General features: G+C 50.0%; 1 protein-coding gene across 4 annotated transcripts in view; it reads left to right on the top strand.

The window, feature by feature from the left end:
* Positions 1 to 19,545, top strand: part of PPP1R12B (protein phosphatase 1 regulatory subunit 12B) — a 122,288-nt gene that overhangs the window by 89,701 nt on the left and 13,042 nt on the right. For 3 of the 4 annotated variants that reach the window (XM_037410285.1, XM_037410288.1, XM_037410286.1), the window contains 4 exons: positions 16,071 to 16,087; positions 16,584 to 16,728; positions 18,040 to 18,144; positions 18,409 to 18,462. In XM_037410285.1, coding sequence (XP_037266182.1) covers positions 16,071 to 16,087; positions 16,584 to 16,728; positions 18,040 to 18,144; positions 18,409 to 18,462 — 321 coding nt within the window. Of the gene's footprint in view, positions 1 to 2,498; positions 3,241 to 16,070; positions 16,088 to 16,583; positions 16,729 to 18,039; positions 18,145 to 18,408; positions 18,463 to 19,545 lie in introns of those variants that run through there. The other variant, XM_037410289.1, reaches the window with a different exon arrangement.

Raw genomic sequence — 19,545 nt, 5'->3', positions numbered from 1 at the left:
CAGTGTCCCTGCCTGGGGTGGGGGTTGGAGCAGGATGGTCTCTGAGGTCCCTTCCAACCCAAACCGTTCTGTGCACACCTTTCGGGTTGCTGTATAAAACCCCCTTAGCAAAGGAGGTGGCACCCCAGCGCCAGCACCAAGCACACTGCTGGTTCCTACTGAGGAATATCCTCAACAGACAGAAACAGTCGGATCTAAACCATGACCTTGAACGTGACAAACATCAGGGTGTGAGGACAACAGCACCGCAAGGGAAGAGTTGGGTTTCATACTTACACAGGGGGAAAACTTGAAAGCAAACCATACAAAACAGCAGGGAGAAACCTGTTAGTGAGTGAGGCACCTTCGTTGAAGCAGTGGTGAAACCCGGCGTGTTTTGCCATCTTGCATCTCATTCCGCTGCCTTTCTCCTGCTAATCAGAATGCTAATTCTCATGCCACCCCTTCTTTTTAGAACGAGTTATTGTCCACCAAGACGCGTTTTGTCAATCTGTGAGGCATCTGCACTGGATGACTAATTAACTTTTAATTAGTAGGGAATAGAAAGCTCAGTTTTTGCTTTGGTTTGAGGCTCTGGCTGTGAGTTCTGTACTGAAATGTTGATTTTGGAGCTTTCCTGCCCCTCCTCAGCAGAAACACAACCTTGGAGGGATGTGGCTACGATTTGTTTGGGACTGGACGGGAGGGGAAGCAAATCCCTGCAGTTCTGAGCTGTGCAGCTCCACCTTGGTGACTAAGCTGGGCTTTGTCAGACTTTAATTGTGATTGGGACACTCCAGCCTGCTGGCGGCCACACAGGTTAGCCCAGTTTCAATTACTCTCACTGTTTTGAAATCCCAGAAACTGAGACTAGTGTGAAACGATCAGCCCTGTGTGCACGTTCTATAAATATGCATTTAAAATGTCTGAATTACCGTGTTGCTGCTGTGCAGCAGGGTCAGAGTGCCGGGAGAAGTGGGGGGGGGGGGGGTGATGAGTGCAACAGATGGAGGCTGGAAAGATCAAGGTCCTGCCATGGCCTCCTTGAGCAGCGGGGTGCCTGTCACTACCTTCTTGTGTGTCTGGACTTAATTTCCATACCTTTAGAAGGGAATGCAGAAATATTGCCAGGCAGAATTAGACCTCTCCAGCCTTTTTTATTTTTTTTCCCCTCACCCTCCTGCAGCCAGTGAATAATGAGTCCCCTCCTTCCTCATGATGAAGTATCCAGTAGAAACCTGATCTGGAAGTTACTTTCTTAGAGAAGGACAATCTGGCAGCCCCTTTCCTCTCTCCATGGCAATGCTGCATTGCCCCTGGATGGTGAAGGTGCTGGATGGCAGGAGAAATTAATGCAGCTGCTATTCCAAGCACCCTTCCCCAACTATGTGTCAATAAAATTACACAGTTGCCAAGCAGTGTGCGAAAAAGGGGCAGTATTTCAAATCAACAGTGATACACATAAGTACAGTAATACTCTTTAAATTATCTTTATATAGATATTCTTCTGCACTTGCTAGGAAATGTTTGATGACAAAGCAGCCTGTGGAGCTGGAGCAGAATGGTTAACTCCAGGCACCCAGGGGCTCGGTCAGTAGCTGTTTCAGGTGGGTGTGGATGAGTCCAGATGAGGACACATCCCTCGCTGTGGTACTGGTCTGCTAACACTGCCTTACTGGAACTGGTTTGGTGCAGGTACCTGGGCTGATGCTTTCCAGCAAAGGAAAGCGTAGATTGGCAACCTTATGGTTGCAAGACTGTACTTGGGGGATGAGAGCTGTTAAGTCAGTGCACCCACTGGGTGGTTGTGGGCATTTTTCAAATGAACATCCCATGTGCTTGTTTAGATGGGACCTGAGGGACATCCGCTTGCCTTTGCAGTGACCAATCTCGCCATCGCCTGAGATGCTTCCCAGTGAGCTAGCTGGTGTAGCAGCAGCATGGCTCAGACAAGAGCTAGCTGGAACTTTGTTGACAGAGGTACATGCTCTCTCCACCCTTTTTCTTATCCTCCAAGCTCCTCCTCAATCCCAAATGTTCCTTTGAGTAAGGGTACATTACACAAGCTCCATGTCGCCTTCTTGCAGCACAAGACAGGGTTATGAGCAAACAACAAAAATCCTGTTGTGCTGCATGAGTGTGTCCTCCCTTTAATGGTATGTACTGCTCCGTGTCCTTTAAAATATCTCCCTTTGTCGCAGCCGCAAAACGCGTGCTGGAATTTAAGCTTTGCAAACTGCCGTCGACTTGCCTCTGACCTCCCGCTCGCAGCCCGTCAGGCCTTGGGAGCTCGTAAGTTATTTTCTTTTCTTCCCCCCACTCCTCCCGCCCCCTTTTTTTTTTTTCTTTTTTTCCCTTTTTTTCCCCCCCTACAAGTGGCAGCCCAAATCCCAAGCTGAAAGTGAATCGCTGCTGCTGGCCACCCTCCAGCATTCCTGGCGGAGCGAGTCAGGATCTGGAATGTCAGAAGGCAGCGGCGGGAGGGACCGGAGAAGGCTGCGTGCGGGTAACGGCGCCTGGGAGGAGGAGGAGGAGGAGGAGGACGGAACAAAACACAACTTCATCTGGACTGCCCCTTTCCAAACCAGCGTTTGTTCCTGATTTATGCTTTCGTGTTTTGCTTAAAGCGTGCAGCTCCGTGCAGTGACAGCAGAGAGCTCGCAGCAGCGCTCCGGAGTAGAACGGGTTTTGGTTTTCTTTTCTTTTCTTTTTTGGCAAAAGCTTCGTGTCTAGATAAACCCAGCTGATTTTCCAGTGCTCCGAGTTGAGCCGGGAGTTTTTGCCTCCTGCAGCTCTGGGGGGAGATCGCTCTGGTCCTGGGGCATAGGCTCTGGATGAGAGGAAAGTTCTTGTGCGAGGAGATCGGGATGGGGCCGGGGCGGTGATGCTGGCACGGAGCAACGCCCGGCGCTGGAGCACAGCGAGTCCTTGACACTTTCTCCTCTTCTTCTCGGACAAGAAACATTGTGGAGCCTCAGCTCTCCCTGCAGCAGATTAATGCCTAAAATTACACACCCTAAACAGCAGGGTTTAATTACCAGAGCTGTGAATAGTTTAATTAGTTTGTTCTGACCTTGGAAGAAGGACCTGCCCAGCGCCTTAGAGCGACAGGAGAGCAAGACTTGTATTGCTTCTCAGAGACACCCAGCCCGCGAGGCCATGTCGTCCTTGTACACCAGGAGTAAAGAGTATACTCGCAGCAGGAAGGCTCAGTCAGATTCTCCCCCATCCTCTCCTTCCCCGATCGCAAAGACACTCAGAGTAAGCAGCTTTTTCCTTTCTGTTTTACACGGAGCCCTGCTCAGCACGTGCTCTGGGCAGAGACCGGTGGTGGCGGTTTGTTGTCTTATACCTGGAGACCCGTGTCTGTGGTTTGCGTTGGAACCAGGATGGCTTAGATGAAACTGGGGAAGGTGCCTCTGCAGCAACAGGTTTTAAGCAAGCTGCCAGAGTCCTTGGCTGGGATTGTTTGCACTAAAGGCTGTAGGGAGTTGCTGTGATGGTATTTTCCCCCCTATCCTGCTGTTCGCAGAGACATCGCTCTCCTGCTAGGCTATTGCTGGACGAAAACCTCACTGTGAAAATGAGGCAAAACCTGACCAGCCTGTTAAGCTGCGCTCTTCCCAGGAACGCTTTGATACTGCTGGTGAAACAAGGTTTGCGCTCCAGCTTCCCCCCCTGGGGCTGTGCTGACCTGGGTATAGTTTAGTAATTTCAACAAGAACAAAAAAATGAAGAAAACCACCTGTAGCAGGAGGCAAGGCGAGGTGGTTGACTGGTCCTCCCCAGACCAGAGCTTGTGTCCCCATCTACCAAGGTGTTTGAAAATTGGGAACATTTCGTAATGGTATTGCTAATAGCTCCGGAGTCATATGAAGGGCTATCATGAAACTCTCTGGGTCTGTGTCGTTAGACAGGCGGTCGCTTCGCCATCAAGAAATATTATCATGCTGGAGTCAAAGCCCGGAGGAATTCGTTTTAAAAAGGCAGGCTAATTTTAGATGTAAGCATTAAATTAATCTGAGCACTGGTGTTTGCTCAAATCAGATATGCATTGTCTGCTCCTTTTGAAGTGGCAGATCTTGGTCTGCAAAAAGCATTGCCTGAAATATGTAAAAAGGGCTTGAACCCGCTGCCGTGGTGTTAATGGAAGCTACCCCTGACCTCAGGAACTTACCCTCAGCAGCCTGGGAGGCTGCTGGTTGCCCCCCAGGCTCTTAACTGTTTAACCCAGGAGCAGGAGTCCGTGCTCTCTGGCGGTCTGCAGGTGGGGTATCTCTGGGGAGGTTTTAGATAATCTAGAACTATCCCCTGTGTGCTTAGGTGGAGTTTCTTCATCAGTTTTTACGGCTGTGCTTACTGTTCCTCACTAAATTGCTACAGAATTGATAACCAGCTTAATAGCAGGTGGGGAGCCTTTCCAATGTGCCCTTACTCCTAGAGTAAAGCTGAAAATGTTTTAATTTCTTTCAAAACCCAACATCAGTCATGTCTGGCGTACACAGACTGACTCGTTCCCACCCCCCCAGCCCCCACCCCAGTGCATCTAGGCATATAAACAAGTGACAAACATCTTGCAAGAGCCATGACTGCTGTGTTCACGGTGCGTGCCTGGCTGCTTTGGTGCATGCTGCCCAGAGGTGCTGGTTCCCTCTGTCAATAGCCACGATGGAATTGCAGGCTCCCGGGGCCCCCATGGGTGCTGAAGGAGGTGGTGGGAGCTCTCAGGTGGGTAGAGAAGGGTGCCGGGTGGGAATGGGGGGGCCTGGCGAGGAGCCTCAGCTTCTTGTGGCAGTGGGATGTTGGTGAAAGCACACAAGTGCGCACAGAAATTTTGGTGGTCCTTGCAGTAGCAATGGGAACACCAGCTGTGGCTCCAGTGCATCCATGTGGGAGAAGCTGGACGGGGAGTGCAGCAGCACCAGCTCATGAGTCCGTATAGGAAACGGCCCTGGCGCTATCTGGGTTATCCCTTAAAAGGCTAATTAGGGAAGGATTTACTTCAGGCTAAAACAGAGTATCTGAGTTAACTCTGCAAGACAACATAACTGCCGCGAGCAATAGTGATAACGGAGTGCGGTTTTCCATGGATTTGTCCTGTGGGCATATTCCCCCACGCCTGCATAACAGCAGCCCTTGCCGCAGGGTGCCACTGGCCTTAATAAACCAGGTAGAAATGTGAGATCTTGGAGGCTTTTATCTTCCCATCCCGTCCAGATTGAGACCAGCAGACCTGCGGACTCTAAACGTTCCCAGCTGAGCAGAGGTGCAAAAACACGTGAGCAGGCAGGGAACCTCACACATGGTACAGGCATGGAAAAAAACCTCTTGGAGAACCAGACAAAGCAAAGAAGGTTTTACTTATTAAGGTATTGGTGCCAAACAGCTGCATTAAAATGTCATTTGCAAAGCATTTTCCTGTGGCATTCCCTGCTGCACTTGTACGGCTGCTTGTAATGCTCTTCCTTAGGTGTCATGATAATACTGCATCTGGGGTTTTCCACCTTTAATTGGTGGGATCTCCCCAAATGCACAGCTGAGAAGGGTGAGCACTTTGCAGTGAGCTCATACAAGTCGTAAGAAAAGCAGCGGCCGTGAGCAGGGTGCGGGAGCGAAAGGCAGGTGCAGGAGATGCTGGTGCCAGCAGGGTGTTGGTGGTGTCAGGGCCCCTGAACCTCTGCAAGCTATAATACTGAATTTCATGTATTCACATGGACAGCCCAGAATTATAGTCACCAATATAGAAATAGCCAAGTAAATCCTGTTAAATCAGCCAGGGTAAGCATTGCTAGCTCCACCTTTCCAATTACTTTAATGAGGATGTTGTTAGAATTTGGAAGCTCAAATCCCTTTGCAATCAATTCAGATCATCCCGTTATTTGGCAAAGGCTTCCATTTTTGCGGCGGTGGGTACTTTTTCATCACAAGTTCACAAGTTTTGCACCATACTGTAGCTTGAGTTTTCTCTTCCTCAAAAAAATATTCAGAGTCAACTGTGAATTACACCAAGGGTGTAATAGGCAACCCGTGGTATGGAACCTTGAAAGCAAGGACTGAAATATTTTTCTTTTTCTTTTTTTCTTTTTTTTTGTTCTCTTTTTGTTTTTCTTTTCTTTTTCCTATTTATGCTGGGCCAGTTGTTTTTTCATAGGAAATACCCTGTAGTTTGTGTTTAGGCTCATCCATCTGTTCATTGTGGTACTTCATAACCCTCGTGTTTCTCCACGGGATACCGGTTCGGCAGGCAAATGAAAGCTGAGGACGCACACTCCCACTTTACTGCACAGTGTAATTGCAGCTTTTCAGCTGTTTCCCACCTATTTGTCAACCAGCTGTCCTTTCTTTTACAGACTGCTCCCTCTTTGTCTTGTCATCCAGTATTTTTTGCTGTAAAACAGACCATCAAAACTTAAAGCCCTCATCAGCATGCGTGTCTGCTGCTCACTCAGTAGTGGCTGCAACCCTCTGGCTGCTGTCTCCTGGTGGTTGTTACTCGCTCCTCAAGAGACTCTACGTAATTCTTGTTGTTCTGGCCATATTCGTGGTTTCACTACAAGGCTTTTCCCCTCTGATGTTAGGTCGCTCCCTCATTAAGCCACCTTCAGTGCTTATTACTTGAGCATTCCAGCTGAATTTCTGTCACGAAGGACTCGGCGATAAAGTTTTAAGTATACTCGGTGGTCTATACTGATGGATTTTATTCTGCCTTTTATTGGAGTGTCTGAAGGAGCTGTGCCAAGTGGGATGCAGGAGCATCACCTTTTATGGGCCATATGTTTTCACCGAATCACTTGGTAGTAATACTTGAGCATAAAAAGCAATGGTTTCCAAATTGCCATCTCTGTTAGCGAGCTTCCATGTCGAGGCCGCGGTTGCTCTAAGCAGTGATTACCATGGCAGCAAATCTGGGTGCAGTTCTGGATGTGGGCATGTACGCCCAGAATCGAAAGCAAATCTTAAAGGGGAAAAAAATCTAATGCACAAGAATATTAGCTGTCTGAGCTGCAAGTGATTGGCATGCAAGTAAAAGCAGCGTGGATTGGGTATGATACCTAAATAACGGTGTAGAATCTTAGAGGTCTGGGAAGGTGACCAAGCCAGGCTGCTTTTAACCAGGGAGAGATGCCCAGGAGTCCTGAGGGGTCGGTAGAAACACCTGATCAGATCAAGCCTTTGGAGAGGTTTGCGTATCAGTGTGCCTGGTGGTCGGCCTCCACTCCGTGAGTGTTTTCACAACAGGTTTAATCCCGTTTCAGACGTTCCCGGTGACAGGTTTATTCTCACGCGAAGCAGACCTGTATGAATCACTGGGCTTGCTGTGCTGCTGCTGCAAATGTGTTGAAGAGCGTTCCGAACACATTTCTCCAGGAAACTTTATTTTCCTGGGTTTCTGTTTGGTGGCTTGGACTTGTTCTACTTGTGATAAAAATGACGCTGCATAAATCGAAATGGGGTCAAATAAGTTGTCTCATGACATTTTCTATTTAATTTCAGGATTGCTGACTAGTTACGCAGTATTTGCAGGAATGATTGCCTCCTCTCCCATTAGCCAACGAAAAATGTGGGATAATGAAACTTGAACTTTAAGGCAATTAACCTTAGCCTGTGTTCTTTAGCACCCTGATTTGTTTCTCACTGGCTATTTCTCAGGCGTCATGTTTTTTAGATGGGTATCAGTATGAAATCCTTCTTGGGCTCTGTTTGTTCTCTGGTGGTTGTTTTTTTTTTTAGTTTTCCTCTGTAAATGTCCATATCTGGAAGCGTTTCGGAAACTTCTGGTTGTTCTTAGGGCACCACCCGTTAGATGTTCCCTGCTGTGACTCAGTAGCCAGGCGATGCTCCTGTCGCTGCCTGCATCTGGATGTATAAATAAAATGGGTCAGAGCCCACGCTGTGACCCATGGAGCGAGTGGCTTGTGTCCCTGCGGCTGAACTTTCTTCTTCAGCTCTCCTCCCTGCCGAGGAACAGAGCAAATTGATCTAAGCCAAAGCCGTAGCAGGGAGTCTGGTAACCATTAAAGGATCTGAGTGGTCACGGGTGATTTTGTAACACTGCAGCCTGTTTAAAACTCCCATTTTGACCCTCTACTGTGTGGTCAGTGATGGGCGCCTTTGAAGCAACTGGTGAAGCAGCCAGAGAGCAATCGCTTGTGATAGCTCACGTGTGGAACTGTTGCCTGTAGCGGGGCAGGGGGGTGGAGGGGAACCTGAGGTTTCGCCAGACCAGGGAGTCAGCCTAGGCTGTGAAAGGGGTGAGGGGAGAAGGAGGAAGAGGATCTTTAATTTGGGTCAGCTCATGGTACAGCCACAAACCCAGGATGCTGGCGCAGCTGAGACGGGGAGGTGCTGTGGGATGGGAGCGAGCGACTGCGGGAAGCGACGGGTGGAAGCTGTAGGCAGCAAACCAGGCTGCTGGACGGGGAGCCAGCCTTTACTGGAGGCCATGATAGTTCTGGTTTACACAAAATGTACACAAAGCCGTAGAAAACAGGGCTAGAAGAGAGGCAAAGCTCGGCCCATCCATTCCCTCGGGGAACCCACCCCGCGCTGGGCAGGCACCACGTGCTGGCACTGCCACCCATGCCAGCGGTGCCCGTGCACCGCGGCTGCGGCACCTGGGCCTTGGGGAGCTGATGGGGGGCGGCTGGGTTGGGGGGGCTGCTGGTTTGCCATCGGTGAGAGTAGCTCCAGGTTCGGATCACTGCAGCTGATCCGGAGCTTTTTTAGACTGAAACAGATGAGGGCAGGGAGAGCGGTGGTACAAGCTCTCTCACCACTAGCAGCACAGGGTGCTCCGTGCGCTGTGGGCAGGTCAGCGTACCTGACCCACCGTGCCCTGCAGATGCTGCCCGCGGTCGTGGGGATGCTGTGTGGGTGCACGAGGTGTTTGCCAGGTTTTGGGGTGCAACTCACACCGCAGAGTTGGCCAGTTGGCTTTAGGCAGCCTGGATCCTGGCTAGTGGCCAAGTAGGTGTTGAAATACCTGATGATAACACCTGAAAATGTCCTGCTAGGGCGTTCGCAGGGGCAAGGAGGGTGTCGTTGCCTGCAGACCTGTGGCATTCTCATATTGAAGGAATTTATGAGCAGATATCATCTCTGCTTGTGTCACTTGGCCGTTTGGCTTTTATTTCGTCCTGTCTGGAGAGTTTTGTCTAAGATCGCGTTGCTTTGCAAAATTAAATTTTTCACCAATAAAATCTGAGCCCTTAGAAAAGAAATAAAATAAAAAAAAAAAAAGCAGCAAACCCGGCTTTCTGAATTGTGGCCTTCACTAAATTAAAATGCAATCCAGCCTGACGTTTTCCATGGCGAGCTTTATCCCCGGCAGACAGTGGTAATAAACTACAGCTGCTGCAAAGCCGGCAGGCACCGGGAGAGGCACGGGGAACTGAGGCACGGGCTGGCAGCCGTGCGGACCGGTGTGCAACTGCAGGACGTTTGGGATGGCAGGAGACGCCGTCGTCAGTCCACCACAGCCATATGCGTTTGTTTCTGATGAAATACATGCGAGCTGTACTGAAAACGATGTGATCTGTTGCAGCCAGCTGCCAAAGCCACTCTTCCATCTTGAAGAACCTTTTAATACTATGCTTCAGTAACAGCAGTTTTTATTAAGCAAAGTTTATTGATTTATAGTTGCGAAAACATATTTTGCATCAGGCTTTTGGGAGATGGAGGTTATATGGAGGTGGTTTGGCTGCACTGGATTATTAATCATATCAATGGGATTTTGTAATCCTTGCATTTGCACAAATGCAAACTTGAGTTGGAAGGCAGCGCTATTCATCACGTCAGCTGTAGCTAACGGGATGCTGTAGCAAACCACAGTGCTCAGGTCAGCAGAGCAGCTTTCCGAGGGAGGCAATGACCTCAAAATAACTATCAAAAGCAAGAGTTCAGCCAGACCTAATTATTCTGCAACCACTAGAAAACCAAACTTGACCCCAACCATATCTGAAAGACAAATGTGGCTTGAGGGGAGCGCCAGTCCGAGCTGTGCCTGGTGGGGATGGGTCCGAGGTGTGCCAGGCAGCCTTGCTCACAGGCTGTCCTCCTTCCAGCTCAGCTCTTGCTGTGCCGGCTCCAGGGGGACTCGTTCCTGCAGCAACACCAGCGAGGTTGTCCTTTGTACAGCTGCCGTGCATCAGCCCAGCCAAATGCAGAAACCTTTGTCGTGTAGGAGCAGCAGAGCCACGCAACGGCAGGAGCATGGTGGCTTTTGCATATAAGAGGGAAAGAACTGACCCCAAAAGCAGCTGGCTTTATTTTGTGTTTAATTTCTAAAACAAACAGGACTCACCAGGAGGATATTTGCTAGCACAAGAATAAAATTCAAGAGGGTCCTTAAACTTCCCTTCTTGCTTAAGCAAAGGGAGGAAGGCAGGGCTGGAGCTGTGCTCCAGGATCTGGTTAAATGGTGGTTATTTAATCCTAAGTGTTGATCAGGATCTCTGAGACAAAACACACCAAAATAAATTCCTTGAGGACTATCTTAAAATAGCGCACATTTTCTTGAGGTTGGCCTGCTGGAGATAAAGTAGTATAAAGTGTTCCCAAAGCATCTATTTTTTTCTTCTTTTCTTTTTCTTTTCCTTTTTTTTTTCTTTTTTTAAAAATGTAAATAGTAGACTTTTTCTGCCTCTGCTGGGTCAGATCTCAGCTGCAGAAGAACACAATTGGAAGCAATTAGGCCAGTTTCTGACTTGGCAAGAGCGGTGGCCAATCCCCCTTTTGGTGCTGCGTTTCAGGGCTGCATTTTATCTAAACCTTCCGCGAGGAATTTGGTTTTAATTATACTTTACTGAACTCCCAACAGCTGTAAAAGTTTCTGTGTTTTTCGGGGAAGGCTTCTGCCCTCCGCAGGCTGAGCACATTTCTAAAACCAAAACGGTGTGGCATTCCCAGCGCTGTGCGGCATCCCGGCACACCGGGCAAGCACAGCCTGACCAGTGCCCAGCCGTGCCTCTCCCGGGGCTTGACCCGTGTCAGCACGGGGAGGATCGGGGGGCTTGGGAGAAAGGGTTTGTGCAGGGAGGAGCAGCTCGGTATGATGCTCTTTGTGCTTTTTCTCAGGTCCCGTCTCAGATGTCCTGTGTTTTGCCAGCCCACCCGGGCTGAATAGTCTCTGACCCTGTCTGGGAGGGCTGGGGAAACTGGTGAACCCCTTTGCTGCCCTCCACCACCCTCAGCACTACCCAAGTGTGCTGCCCACCGTGGGATGGACGGGAGGAGCGGTGATGTGATCTCTCTGGTGAGAGGTCCAAGAGCTAAGGATCACCAGAAACTTGCGAGCACACCTGCGTGCACTCCGTTCTTTGAAGTTTCCCTTTCACAGCCATCCCCTTGGGTGTCTCAGCGCTCTGCAGCAGCAGTGCTGGGGTCTGGGCTCGGTGCTGGCTGCCGTGCTGGTTTCTGAATCAGGACAGCCACCTCCAGTGCCTCACTTTTCCCTGGGGACCTCCTCCCCCTGCCCCAAACCCTGCAGCGATATGACCCTGTTTAGATCGCAGGAAGGATAATTTTACAACCCGATGCTTCCCTGGCTGTTAATGTTTCTAGTCAAATTTTGGATCCCAATGGAAATGAAGGAGTCTGGGCAAAACTGATAGTGCTGTTCCAAATTTGCCAGGGGAAGAAAGGAAAAAAAAAACCCCAATGCCTTCCTACAGTTGATACAGCAGTTTCTGAGCATCCCCTTTTTTAACCTTAACAGATCGCACGGCGTTCACACAAGAGCAAATCAGGAAGGGAAAGCCCTTTCCTGCACCACCTTAGTGAAGTGCACGTTTGGTGCCTTGGCTTTTGTTTCCTTCCTTTTACCCCCAACTTCTGTTTCCAGGAGGGAAGAGGTGGCTGCTGAGCTGACAGTGCAGGTGCAGCTGGAAGCGTGGCGAGGGCTTCCAAGGGTGCTATGGCCAAACGAAGAGCAGAACTGAGCCACAAAGAAGCTGCTTTCTACTGAAAATGTATCTCTGCATGTCCTAGTGGCCTCTGAAAATGCCTCTGAGCAGGTAGCAGGGATGTCTCGGTTAAGCACCTTGTCCGGTGTTCACGTGTAGGGCTCACGCTTCCCCCCTCGGGTACCTCCTGCGCCGCCCAACCACCTCCCAGCAGGACGAGATTTTAGTCATCATTTTCTTTAACTTGCTTCCTCGGGCTTCAGAGCCTCCCTTTGTGGTAAGAACTGTCACCTCTTTTAGTTGGAGCCTTTTTTCAAAGGTGCAGAGTGGAACTTTTTTTTTTTCATTTAGAATGTTTTTTCTCCCTCCATCATTACTTAAAGAAACACAAAAAACCACCTGAATAAGCTGGTCCTTGAAATATCAACACAAACACTGGCCTTTGTGCAAAACACAGGAATATATTGAGCCAAAAACTGATTAAAACCAAAATAAATAAATTTCCCCTCTTTCCCCAAAGGTAGCAGCACATGGAAGAAGGATCTACTGATGAAAACTGTTCTGCAACTTTCCTTATGGCAGGGACACTTCCAACAGCTGCCGTAACATCTTGTTCAGACTCTGCTTCCCAGACCTCAGCTTTTTTCCAGTTCTTCTCAAACTTAATAATCTTTGTCTGAAAGATACCACGTTTCACTGAAACAACATGGAGAGAGCACCCGAAAATTGAAGGGTGAGGGAAAGACACCGGCTTTCCCAGTAGCTGCAAACAAAGATTTCCTGTGGTTCCGTCCCATTTCTGCAGGACAGTGGGGTTGTTTTAGGGCAGAGGTGTGCTTTACATGAGCCTAAAGGGAGAGAAAGTCACAGGAGACCAGCAAGTACTGGGAAATACCTGGATTTGGGCTGGAGAAGCGTCGCTGGTGCTGCGTGCTGGGGCAGCCGCAGGTGGCTGCGGGGCTGCTCTGCTCTAACGCTGCCAGCAGCAGCGATGGGGCAGGTCCTCCCGTCCCCTCTAGTACTTCTCATCAGACACAGAGGTGACTGCAGTCCGACTAATTCATCTCTGTATCCGTCACAGGCAAGTTTTAGGTACAATAAACCTGGGGGTTTTCCCCTTTGCTGTTCCCAGCAGCTGTGTTTAAAGTGATTCCTTTCTAACCGCTCCCTCCCTTTGCAGAAGCGCGCCCCTGCTCTTTCACCAAAGATGCATCAAATCACCGAAATTCCCTGCCTAGGGAAGTTATTAGGAGGAAAAAGGCAAAACATGTTTTTTCCCTCTTGCCGCCCGCACTCAGGCTGGCTTGGGGACTGGCCCAGGTTTTGTCCCTTGGTTTCCACGTTGCCTTGCCCAGCCGTGCGTGGACTTTCTCGGCGCTCTTCAAATACGATAGCAGGTGTGCTGGCTGAAATAAATGCAGGCTTGATATTAAGTGGATTACTTGACTAGCCGTTTGTCAGAAAAGTCGTCACTGAAGGGGATTAGCATAAAGTGCACAAATAACTTTCAACAAGAGGCTTGTTAATCACTTCCTAATTCCCCTCTCCCACTCAACAGCGAGGGTGGGTCACTGGGCCAGAATGAAAAGGGAGCTGTCAGGCAGCTGAGGGTTGTAAAAGGCAAATGTCGAAGCTCTGCTAACAAAGGACCGTGGAGACATCAGCCGGTGTGTTTGCAGCCGAAAACGGGCAATCTTTCCGATAGCCCCACGGCAGAGGCCAGCCCTATGGAAACTGCTCCCAACTTACTGGTGTGGGGCTTTGTACAGAGTGGCCGAAGCCACGGCCGTTCGGGCAAGCAGGCAGGTGTCCCTGTGACAACAGCAGGCGGCTGCCGGGTGTTTGGCCTCATGAGAAGCTTCCCAGGGAGCAGCCAGCATCACTTGTGGAAGCACGGCGGGGCTTAGCTGTGGCGGAGAGCCATCTGTGTCTCCCTTGGGTGGTTTCTCAGCTGTACCATGCAAAGGAAGCCTTTGGTGCATGGAGAGAGGGTTAGAGCAAATAAAATAAGATGGGGCTGGGCCCGCTGCCATGGCTCAGAACCCATGCCAGCACCGGGACGGACTCCTGGAGCTTTGGTGATGGGCTGGCACCCAGCCCTGCCCCAAGAGCCCGGCTGAGGGTGGCCCTGCAGGCACAGCTCTGGAGAGAACATGCTAATTAATAGCAGGGTTTGCTCATCCTTTTGAGCTTTGCATTTAGCACCTTCAGCTGAACGTGTTGTCCATCCACAAGGCTTCAGATGTGCCAGGTTTCTTCAGTTAATTTCTTTTGTACTGGCCAGATCACTGTGTCTCATGTCGGAGGGCTGTGTTGCAGAGCAAGCGGGGACTGCAGATTCCTTGGGGAGGCTCCTGTCTCGAGTCATGATGAGGGTTGCATTGGGGCAGGATGAATTAAAATCTCAATAACTAGGTGTATGTAACAGGTAGCCAGGTCCCTGCGTCCTGGCTAGCAGAGGGCAGCATTGCTGGCAGCCTGGGCGCAGGTCCAGCTTGCTCTGGGACTTGCCTCTTCTTCTCCATGTAACTTCTCCATGTAATGGGGTGACTTAACTCAGCTGCCCACGGTGTGTGCTCCCAGATACCTGCCTGATAGTCAGAGGCATCATCTGGGTGCCAGGCAGGAGCAGGAGGTCTGAAGTCTTCAAACACTGGGGTGCCAGACAGGCAGCAAATCTGCTGCCCAGCAAGGTGTTTTAGCACTAGGTTTAGTGGTGTATCTAGGCAGCGCAAACTCCGGCACAAGCATGTCTGGTCAATAAAAGCCTGACCCCTCGTCTCTGTGATGTCCTTGTGTTGACTCTTGCACTGATTAAAAAGGATCTGGGGAAATAACTGGTAGCGCCTGCAGATGGTTTGTGCTCACTCAGAGAAATGATGCTGCTAATAAAACTAGCAGGGGAATATTGGGCTCAATTTCCAGATCAAGGGACTGAAAAAGATTTCAGCTGCACCTTGAGTTTGAGTAAATGTCTGCCAGATGACGAGGAACCTCGCGGAGGAGGTGGCAGATCAGTGCGGTGTGTCCCCCAGGACACCTCTGCCATTACCATTTGATTTCTGCAGCTGTAGGAAAGAGCTGTCCAAATCCAGAAAACTTTCCTAGAAACAGTGGTTCACCACAGCCGGCCCCTGTAGGATATTCCAACGCCAAGGAAAACTGTTCTGCAACCTCCTCTTGTGCATTCGTTGGCCCAGACCATATATGGTTTATACATGGCAGCAGCTACAGCAAAGGCAGCGCTGAGGATGGCACGGCGGGGATGGGGATGGGGATGTAGAGATGGAGATGAGGATGGGGATGTGGGGATGGGGATGGGGATGTGGAGATGGGGATGGGGATATGGGGATGGGGATGTGGGGATGGGGATGGGGATGTGGGGATGGGGATGGGGATGTGGAGATGGGGATGATGATGGTCATGGGGATGGGGATGGGGATGTGGGGATGGGGATGGGGATGGAGATGGAGATGGGGATGGGGATGTGGGGATGGGGATGGGGATGTGGGGATGGGGATGGGGATGGAGATGGGGATGTGGGGATGGGGATGTGGGGATGGGGATGGGGATGTGGGGATGGGGATGGGAAAAGAACAACCTACCGTGCGCATCAGCCAGCGCCTCTGGCCTTTTGGCTGGTGTGCAGGTCCTCTCCCTGCCTTGTGCAGCGCTTGTTGTCCATCCCCTGGCCACAGTGAAGCTTTTCTTCCTGGGGCAGGTACTTGCCCATGGAAACAAGTTTGTGAGTTCCCAAAGAATGCTCAGCAAGCTCTGCGTGTCATGGTCCATTAATCCTGCTCCCCCACATTATGTATAGGGCAGTGATCAAAGGCAGGAAGAATAATTTGATTTAAAAAGGAAACAATAGATTACTTTTGGTTCAAAGGAATGGATTTCAATTCTGGAAACTAGGATTTGAAGGACAAGGTCCAGTGGGTTTTAGGTTAGCAAAAGAACAGAAATCTTGAAATGCTTCAGAGAAGCTGAAGCAATTGAAAAGGTTCCGGCAGGGATTGGTGATTCCTGGTGCGGGCATGGGGAGCAGTGCGGATAGCTTTGGTGGGAGCTAGGTGCTGGTATCAGAGGTAGGAAATTGCCGCTGTGTGGTGGCTCTGCAGTTGTCAAATTGAACCTTTAATTCTCCCCATTATTAATTCACCTTTTCTTTCTTTTCTTTTCCTTCAGCATGAAAGACTTTCCAGGTAAGAATTTTATTTTTTGGAGTATTTATTGTCAGAATGTTTTGGTACGGCTTTGGGGATTCTCTGTGCTTCAAATCAACAGCATAAGCCGAATCTGGTACCGGCCTTTTGGTTCTTACTTTAGCTCAACTGCTGGGCCAGTTTGCTGTTATCCTTTGCTCCCCAGATTATTTAACAGCTGCTCTGCAGAGAAAAAAGCCCTCTGTGCCCTATGGGAAATGGAGCCCATTCCTACTGTGAAGACGAGAGCTCCATGGGAGATTACTGCCCGTTTGGGGGTTGGGCTGATACCCACTGGATTTTTTCCCAGTTAAGTCGGTGGTGGCTGCCTGGCCGTCAGCAGCGATGCCCTGCTGCGGGGTGGGGGGTGCCTGCAGCCCCCCCAGCGCCTGTGCTCCACCGGGTCTGCCAAGCCCGAGTCCCAGCCGGTCGGGCTCATAGCGGCTGGCCCAAAGGAACAGCGGCTCCACGGCGCTCCATCTTCATCGTGTTTTAGGTTGGAAGCAGCTACGAACCCTGCCACCAGTGACTCCTACAGCGATCGTGCCTCCAGCCGCTCCAGTGCCTACACCCGGAGGGAGAACCGGTTAGCCGCCCTCAGCAGCAGAGCAGAAGAGGAGAGTAACAGGGACTATAAAAAAGTAGGATTTTTTATATGTATTATTGTCACTGCATGCACCTTAGAAGCTGCCCATTGCTGCAAAAACCTGCACCGAGAGTCCTTGGGGAAAAAAAAGTTTGTTTCCATTTTCTCTGTTTCCATTGCTTTGGGAAGTCACACCAGCCTCTTTCAAATGCACCAGCCCTTCAGAGGGTTGAAAAATGACAAGGGGTTAAAGGACAAGGTGCCAAGTCAGACATCGAGGGAGGGGATTGAGGAGTCAGGCTGGAGAAATGCTGGGAGGGATTTGAAAGGAGTAAGAGAAGATACTGTTGAGTATGCCGGCATGGCTCAAGCATGCATATTCCCACAGAATTATTTTTGCTGCTATAACCTTCCAGAGTGATTTTTTCTATAATCTCTGAAACTTTCAACATAATCCTTGAAAGACAGCGATACAGACTGCCGTGCACAGCTAGTGTCAATGCAAAGACCGTATGAAAAGTAAACAGGTTAAGATGACCTTAATTCTGAAACAACTGATGCTGAAAAGCCTTGCACAGTAAGCGGCAGCCCCCTCTTCATGAACATGTCTGGCCAGAAGAGACAGGCGGTGTGCCCACTTTGTCCTCTGACAGGGGTGGCAATTCCACTGGTTTGAAGGAATTGAAGGGGAAAAAATCATTTTGGAGTGGCCTGAAATTGCCCTTCCTTCTCATCCTCTTCAAACTAAAAGCACACAGGCAGCTAGGGTGTGTTGTGTTGGCGAGCACAACAGAATCGTAGGTTCAGATACAGCCAGCATGCACAACTTTATTATGTTTGGTGGTTTACCTAAATTAAAAACATCCCTTTTCTTTGCCTCTTGGCTGTGTTTAAACACCCTACAAAATTAAACAGCTGTTTTCTTATTTCGTATGAATTATAAAAACACAAGTAGAGTATCCAGACTAGCTCTGTTTGCCTTTCTTCTAATCTCCTGGCATGGGGGAGCAAAGCAAACCGCACAGCTGCTGCTGGGTGCTGGGGACAGGCTGCTGGGCGCTGGGGACAGGCTGCTGGGCGCTGGGGACAGGCTGCTGGGCGCTAGGGACAGGCTTCTGCTGGGCACTGGGTGCTGGGGACAGGCTGCTGAGCGCTGGGGACAGGCTGCTGGGCGCTGGGGACAGACTTCTGCTGGGCACTGGGGGCTGGGGACAGGCTGCTGGGCGCTGGGGACAGGCTGCTGGGCGCTGGGGACAGGCTGCTGGGCGCTGGGGACAGGCTTCTGCTTGGAGCGGTGCAGCAGAGCTGGCTCTGCAGCCGCCGAGGAGCAGCCTGGTTAACTGACATCTTTTGTTTCATGTTTCAGTTATATGAAAGCGCCCTGTCTGAAAATCAAAAGCTGAAGTCAAAACTGCAAGAAGCCCAGCTTGAGTTGGCTGACATCAAATCAAAGCTGGAAAAAGTAGCCCAGGTAAGGCAAAAACCGGCTCCTAGGCTGGAGAAACTGAGCACTGGCCCATGACAAGCCAACATTTTTTCCACTATGGGCAAGGATTTAGCTCTTGGGAGGGAAGATGCTACAGAGGAGACAGTTATTTTCACAGAACTAAGTTTGAGTGATTCTTTAAAGACTACTGCTTCTCTGGGAAGCGCATCTGTAGGCTGTCCGGGCCTTTGTGCAGCATCCTGTGAATGCCTCTCAGTTTTAATAGCTTTCTATTTTTAATTTACTTAGCAGAAACAGGAGAAAACTTCTGACCGTTCCAGCATGCTGGAGATGGAGAAAAGGGTACGTGTCTCTGCTTTCTTCTGAGTCGCAATCTTTGCCTCGCGTTGCTCTGTGGGGCATAATAATTTCTTGAAGGAAAGCATTAATTAAGAGATGTTATATTTTTGTCTTGTGGAGCAGTGCACAGTGATGATTATGTTCTGACCTTTTCAGTGCCCGAGACTTTTCTGCTCTCTTTGCAGATCAGTTCAGTTCTGATTTCTTTCTTTTGTTACAGGAAGCTGCAGACCAACAAATTGTATTGCATTGTGCTAGGAGACTGTTGGTCCATTATGCTTTCAAATAGTCTTGATCCTGATAAGTAAAGGCTGTTTGGGGGGCGCAGGGGAACAAGACAGAACACCAGCTGGCTGTCTGTCCTGTGGTTGTACTTGAAATCTGAATGTGTGAATGCTCCTGCCTCGTAACCGTACAGTCCAATCCACTGCAGTGAGCTAAGCTGGACGGGCAGGGTCTGGCTGAATCTCTGCCGTACGTGACCATAGCTTCAGTCAGACTGGAAGGGACCGAGGAGACCTGTAGTGCATCCCAGCAGAGTCACCACCTTAGTCAGGGCTTTGTCCCCGTGTTGGAAAAGTCATGGATGGAGCCCAGATCTCTCCCCCTAGGCAAGGGCTGGAGCTGCCTGCTGTGGGCACCACCAGTACTCACATGGCAATGGAACCTCTGTAATCGCTGGTTTCCAAATACCCTGAAAGCAGTCAGCTTTACAGCTCTGAAGCCCTGAATTCATCTGGAAGAAGCAGGATTTCCAGGCTCCTTTCCCCGTTCACTGTTCCTTATTTGAGAGGCTCAGTGAGTTTTCTCATTGCCGCCTTTAGTGGGGCGCAGTTAAATCCATGGCTTCACCTGCAGAGCTCAAAATCACATTATATCAGAAAGTCCTGAAAACTGGGATCACTAAAGGTGGGAGGATTGTTTCACTGAAGGGGTACGAAGAGAGCTTAGGATCTGCCAAAACGGGCCCAGCATGTATCTCCTACTGCTTTACCAGCTGCTCCGTCCCATCTGATCAGCTCCTGGTTGTAACCTGTGCGTTGCTTTGAGGTGCTTATCAGTGGATGCTCCTACAGACATACAAGA

The sequence above is a fragment of the Falco rusticolus genome, chromosome 17 (assembly GCF_015220075.1).
Source record: "Falco rusticolus isolate bFalRus1 chromosome 17, bFalRus1.pri, whole genome shotgun sequence".
In the NCBI taxonomy this organism is placed as follows: Eukaryota; Metazoa; Chordata; class Aves; order Falconiformes; family Falconidae; genus Falco; species Falco rusticolus.
This window is presented reverse-complemented; position numbering and strand designations above follow the sequence as displayed.